Source organism: Montipora capricornis, chromosome 9, assembly GCF_036669925.1.
Source record: "Montipora capricornis isolate CH-2021 chromosome 9, ASM3666992v2, whole genome shotgun sequence".
In the NCBI taxonomy this organism is placed as follows: domain Eukaryota; kingdom Metazoa; phylum Cnidaria; class Anthozoa; order Scleractinia; family Acroporidae; genus Montipora; species Montipora capricornis.
The window spans coordinates 3,798,092-3,805,258 of NC_090891.1; the positions used below are offsets into that span (position 1 = coordinate 3,798,092).

Genomic DNA, 7,167 nt, shown 5'->3' on the forward strand with positions numbered 1-7,167 from the left:
TTAATCAGATGGCAAAAACGCTTAAACTCATTCAAACTACGATCGAAAATGATCCCACCAAGGGACTTGTGCAAATTTTAAGGGAAGATATGAAGCACTCCAGAGAACTGGGAATGAGGTACTTCCAGTTGATGTGTGGCCTATTAGCACCCGATGGCAATCCAATTATGCCACTTCATGGTAATCTTAACTTTTACAGCAGTTCAAATTCAGATAATTTTCACCATCAAAGTCATAATTTTGCTCAACAATCTGCGCCCGCTCTAAGAACTACTAGTAGCAGTCGTCCAAGTACCCCATCATATGGGTATTCACCACCTACTGCGCATGCATCTGTTCGAACAATTCTTTCTAAAAGTTACAGTGATGAACGGTCTCTCCTTCATCATGTTCAGTCGACTATGGCATCACAAGGACAATCTGGCATTTCACAATTTGAGCAATTTTGAAAGAATTGGCACTTTGATATCTTATAATCAGTTGTTTGAAAAATAGATTTATGCACCATGCCTGTGAGATGCATGGGTTTATTCCTTTTGATAACACTGTGACAAACTGTCTTAAGCTTGAAATGAAATATATTTTTGAAAACGGTGTGAATGCATGTAAGACAGTTTGTAAATTAAGCGGGAATAGGTAGACCCTTGCCTCTACTGGCTTGACCATGAGAATTAAATATTAGCATTTCCACAATGGTGTTGGACCATAATAATCAGAGTTTCAAGCAAATTAATTGAAAATAGTGGCATTTCACTCTGCAAAAATACTAATAGCCATTTGAGGGAAAAATTGGTAGGATAGTGAAAGGGAGTTGACTTGAGGATTTGGGGTCAAATGCAAGCTTCACGATTATCCCAAGATTCCCATTCCAACTAGTAATGTGTCTTATTTATTAAAATGTTGTGACTTTTAGGATGTAAAAATATTTAAGTGAGGGGAATCCTTTTCATCACAACTGCCTGCTATCATGGTAGTTATCCTGGTTTTTTGCAAATTTAATACATGTAGGTGCATTTAGCTATTGACTGGGAAGTATTCCCGTTACAAGATATGTAACAATTCAAGAGTTTATTTTAGAAACTTCAAGGGATTGAGACAGTACGTACATTATGGTTTATAAATCATATGACTTGTTGTGTTTTGCATTGGGATTCTTCTGGTTCAGTCACTAATGTTTGTAAAAGGAAATGTTGAAACACAATGCAAATTAACATGTTGACATTACTACTAATTCTTTAGCAAAAGTAGATAAGAACTGAATATTTACAACATTGCAAATCCTCATCATAACAATGTTTTATGATCTGAAAAAGATGTTTCTGACTGGGTGTACTTTTTGCATTCATTGTTAATCCTCAATCTGATGAGTCTATTGCTTGCTTGGTTTAACGAGTAATTATTTTATTTATAAAACATGTTGATATTACCTTTTAGGTGAGTTTGTTATTGCTTTTCCTAGTAAACGCAATACATGAGTTGAAGTTAATACTGTTTCAGTAAGGTGTGTTGCCTTGAAGGCCGAAAAAAAATTTGTGTATCTCCTTGAAGGAAAATTAAGAAGAGGTTCTTATAATACGATTGAGGTGACGCGCTTTCCTCAGGATTTTTTATTTTTGATGGCGACAACGCACTTAAGCTTTTATTAATTAAGTTAAGTTCAGTTTATGAAAGTTGAAAATAAAATGAAGAACAAATTGATTAATGATGAATTACATATCCAGTACTTGTCCTTTTTTTCCTCCCACAATTTATTGGTCAGAGTCTCCCTTACTACTCCAGCTATGCGAGATGAATCTTTCTTTTTATAGCAGTTTCGCATTTGAAGCAGATCTCGTATTTCTTCTCAGGTTCTTTTCTTCAGTGTGAAGGGGTCAGTTGTCAAATGCAGTTGGGCAGGAAGGTTGTCCTTTCTATTGATGCAGATACTATGCAGTACAATACAAGCATGCACGCCCAGTTTCGCGACATCTGGTCGACATTCAATTTTTCGATACAAAACTCTCCATCTACTCTTCAGCTGACCATAGGCTCGTTCAGTAACCATCCTTGCCCGACTAAGACGATAGTTAAAGTAACTTCCTTTAAGTGTCAGGATATCATTACCGTGTGGTTTCATTAACCACACTCTAAACAGAAAAGCAGAATCACCCAAGATCATGGGGTAAACCTCAGTCCCTTCAATGACTTGATGGTCCCTTCAATGAATTGATGGTATGATACTGCTTTCAGTAATGTTGTGCCACAAATCAGTGGATTAAAAAATGATGGAATCATGCGAGTTCCCTGAAAAACCAACACTTGCCCATATGAAGCGATCCTTTGCGTCTAAGATGGCCATTAACACAACAGAATAACATTTCTTAAATTTATGATATTCCTTGCAGGCTTTTGGACGGCCAGGAGGGCACTGAATGGAAATGTGACATCCATCTTTAGAACCCCAGAAGCAAAGGAACTAACATAATGCTATATCAACCATTTTCTCCATAAAATTCTCTCTGGTGGTTGGAAAGTGTGCTTGTACGAAAAGTTTCCACAAATTGCTTACAATCGCTTCACACACTTCTTCGTCGATTTTGTGAAGAATCATCACGCCAAGGCCAAACAACTCAGCAATGGTGTATAAATAGTCACCTCTATCCAATCTGTAAAGACATATGGCCAGCCTATAATCAGCAGAAACAAGTTCTTCTGTGATAAAATCTCTTTCAATATCAGTCCGAATATTTTTCAAAATGAAGTTAAACGTACTCCTTGATATGCAGAATGTTCTTATTTTTAAATCTTCCTCCATCATAGGGTGCCCAAATCAATTCCAACCAACCTGTATTTCTCTGACTACGACGAGAGCTGCGAGGTCGCCGAAAACTAAATTCATCATCACATGATGAATGTGATTCGCCGTTGTCTTTCCCTGTAGATTTTCTTCATCAAAATGGTTGGTAAAGCTCTTGCCTGCGCCATGTTTGCTTCCAAATGACACCTTTGACCAGGTATATTGCATTCCGGCTGAGAAATAAATTGCGACCCATTAATTTCGGCGAGTAAAGCCACGGTACAATTAATGTCGAAGGAAGGATGAATTAAATGGAATTAAATTCGATGATAGTGCGACGTACAAACTAGGCCTAAGAGTGATGTGAACACACCGCAAGATTTCGTCTGATGTGGATTTCATACCAAATTGTTATTCTTCGTTAAATAGCTTCACTACAACGATAACAATTACATATGTTTTTACTTACTTTTGAAAGACAATTTGAATTAACTCCAGCCTTGCTTGGGAAACTGATTCTTGGGTTCCAGAAACACTGGGGATTAGCCTTGGTAGTTCGGGCCTTCGGCGATTGCAAGGCGCCTTGCGGCACCAAAACTGTCAGGTCCGGTGCTTTCAGAAGTGTGGCCGCTTCTTTACAAAACTATCTAAAACCCTGCTATCATCAGCACTTCTGTTCATGAGATAGAGTGCTCGTAGCCAATTAGGGAACTTCGGGCAATTTTTCTTCCGTTTGTAAACATTTAGTCACTTGGTTAGATATGAACCATTCAACAGGATAGACAACCATGTTGCAATAAGGCGATCGCCTTAAATAACCTTTAACACGAGAAGAAACGATTGTTTCAAATTTCAATTTTCATAATTCTCTCGCCCTTTATTTATATAGAGGATATTACATAGCTGTGCGGGGATACGAATTTTACCTTCGAGTGCTGAAAATATCTCTCATGAGCTGGGCAGTGTGGCCCAGTGGTTAGGGTGCTTGCCTTGAGATCCGGAGATCCTGGGTTCAAGACCCGCTCTGACCACTCGCTGAATTTGTTCCTGGTAGTCCCTGGTTCAACTTCCCGGCTACACTTGTAAGTAGTCAACTGGTTTGCCTCCGGCCAGTTAGGATTCTTAACAGTTGTTGTTGTTATGTTCTGTTGTTTCGTTTATTGTTTCAGATTGGCCCTGAAAAGCCCCTATGGGGAGTGGTCAATTAAGTATGTATTGTATTGTATTGTATTGAGTGAGCGAAGCGAAAGAGTGAAAGATACTTTCAGCACCAGAAGATAAAATTCGTATCCCCAAGCAGCCATGTAATGTTCTGTTTATGATGTAGAAATGTTCAGATTTAAAACAACTTGTTTCCCTCATTTTCGAAATGATGAAAATGTGGTCACCAACCGCTAAAACACGCATGTTGCGTAACATGAAGCAAGATATGAAAATTATAAAAAAGAAATCATTATAATGTAAAATTTTGCAATGACAGTGTTAATGCAGTAGAGAAGAATTATATTAAAGCACAAACGTATCGTACAATGAAGAGGAAAATTTGCATTTTATTGGCTAAACGTGTTCGTTACCATGACGACACCAGGCTAGCTATATTCTCACATGTGAAAAATAAAAATGATGTAATCAAAAACATTTGTTTCCTGCTCCGGAAGCATAATAAAAGTTTAAAAATGTTTAGAAACTCGGAGCTGAAAGTTAAAACTTAGGATATATTTCGTCCGTTTTTTTCAACCGGACTTCATCAGTCAATGATATGAATGTTAAAAAGATGAATTTTAAAAAAGAGTTTTTAACGCCACTTGGAGGTTAGAATTGTGTCATAGATAGCTGCTAATTCGTAACAATTGTCTCTGTTTAACGCCGGTTTCGTAAGTTTAATTTGAATAGCTTTTTTATCCTGCGTTTGAAGGTGTTAACTTCGGTTGATAGTGCTTTTGTCTTATTTGGGTCCACCGCTCGGTTCTCATGAAAGGTCTGAATTTTAGCGTAACTCCATCAAAGATCCCAGTTGATGAGATCACGGCAGCCACTGAACTGGCCTGTAATCAAGTAAAAGATAAAAGCCAAGCCGAGAGCCTGAGAAATGAAGTAGTTAAAATCGTAAGCAAGAGCAAACCCCCAAGATCAAACATCAGCAGAGCTGAAAGGGAAGCCATTAAGGCTCTGGCGAAAGACGATTCAATTGTAATCTTACCAGCGGACAAAGGGTGCACTACGGTAATACTAAACAAACAAGATTATCACAACAAGGTGAAGGCTCTTCTGGACGATACCAATACGTATGAAAAACTGACATCTGACCCAACCAGAGCCATCAAAAACAAACTCATTCAAACTTTGAAGGAGTGGCGCAAAGAAGAGAGAATCCCTAATTATCTTTACAATCAACTGTACCCCACAGCAGAGAATGTCCCAAAGTTCTACGGGCTACCCAAGATTCACGAGAAAGACGTACCACTACGGCCAATAGTTTCGAGCATTGGTAGCGTGATGTACGATACTGCCAAGTTCCTTGCTAAGATTATGAAACCTCTTGTTGGCCTCAACAGTCATCACATCGTCAACAGTGAAGACCTTGTCAACAAGATTGCAGAACTTGAAGTACCCCCTGGACAGAAACTCGTTTCATACGATGTTTCCTCACTGTTTACCAGCATTCCGATCAATGAAGCCATTCCAGTTGTCAGAGCCAAACTGGAAAGTGACCAGAGCTTACCGGATAGATGCCCGTTAGATATCGCCCAATTATCTGTTCTACTAGAGATGTGCCTCTCGAGCACATACTTCACATTCCAGGGTGAATTCTACAAACAAAAGAAAGGAGCCGCCATGGGGTCTCCAATTTCCCCTGTAGTGGCCAATCTCTACATGGAACAGTTTAAGAGCAGAGCTCTGGACACCGCCCCCACCCCTCCAACTATGTGGTATCGATATGTTGATGACACGATGGCCACGATTCACGAAAACGCCGTCGATTCCCTCTCAGAACATCTAAACTCCATTGGCCAACATATCCAGTTCACTTCGGAACAAGAAAAGGATGGCAGGATTCCTTTCCTTGATACCTGTGTGAGTATTAACCAAGATGGTTCTACCAAGATCTCCGTGGACCGCAAACCTACGCACACGGACCAGTACCTAAACTTCCAATCAAACCATCATCTACAACACAAAAGAGCTGTGGTTAACACCCTGATGTTGAGAGCTCAGACCTTGGTTACGGAAAAGGATGACAGAACTAGCGAAACACAGCACGTCAAGCAAGCTCTAAAAATGAATAACTATCCAGAATGGATGCTAACAATACCACATCCAAAATCTACAACAGAAGATACCGAAAAGCCTCAAAACGAGAAGAAAATCTATGCATCAATTAACGCAATACATCAAAGGAATCTCGGAACGCCTGCAAAGAGCTTTCAAGTCACTCGAGGTTACACTTATTCATAAACCCGTCAATTCTCTAAGATCACAATTGGTACGTGTCAAGGACACAACTGTCAATCTCAAGAAATGCGGTACTGTGTACCATATCCACTGTGAGAAGTATAACAAGGAGTACGTTGGCGAAACGGCCCGCTCTCTGGAAATCAGAGTGAAAGAACACTAATCAAGAAGTTCATCAGCTATTCACGAGCATTGTCGCTTGGAGGGCCACTCGGTGGACCCAAATAAGACAAAAGTACTATCAACCGAGGTTAACATCTTCAAACGCAGGATAAAAGAAGCTATTCAAATTAAACTTACGAAACCGGCGTTAAACAGAGTCAATGGTTACGAATTAGCAGCTATCTATGACACAATTCTAACTCCCAAGAGGCGATAAAAACCCTTTCATCTTTGTAACATTCATATCATTGACTGATGAAGTCCGGTTGAAAAAAACGGACGAAATATTTCATTAGTTATAACTTTCAGCTCCGAGTTTGTAAAAGTTTTTTAACTTTTAAAAATGATATGCTCACTGCGCGCGGTGCGATATAATTTTTTAGTAAAAGGAGAAATCCTGGTATTTCATCAGTATCTATTTAATAAATCTATTTATTATATATACAGGATTGTTTTACTGGAACATACACCACTCAGAAAATTCATACAAAACTACATTCGGGACTTGAGTGACGTATTTTCCATATCCTCTAAAGTGAAGATGTTGATGACGTAATTTCCCGTTTTTGCAAACAGTCAATGAAAAGCTGACCTAAAATCCTTCTCTGCGAAAAATGATAATACTAACACGAAGAATAGAACTTCATATAACTGAAAATTATTGTAGGAGTTCCTTGCAAGTGAAGAAGAAATGCGAAAATTGAAGAAATTCTTGCCGCCGAGTTGCAAGAATTTGCGATAAAGTTTGTGCTCGGTGTTAGAAATGACTAGTAAAA

The 7,167-nt window shown here is 38.9% G+C and overlaps 1 protein-coding gene across 1 annotated transcript; it reads left to right on the top strand.

The window, feature by feature from the left end:
• Positions 1-4,747: 4,747 nt before the first annotated feature.
• Positions 4,748-6,232, top strand: LOC138017149 (uncharacterized). The gene has a single exon (XM_068864336.1). The coding sequence runs from the start codon at positions 4,748-4,750 to the stop codon at positions 6,230-6,232; it is 1,485 nt and encodes a 494-aa protein (XP_068720437.1).
• Positions 6,233-7,167: the final 935 nt, after the last annotated feature.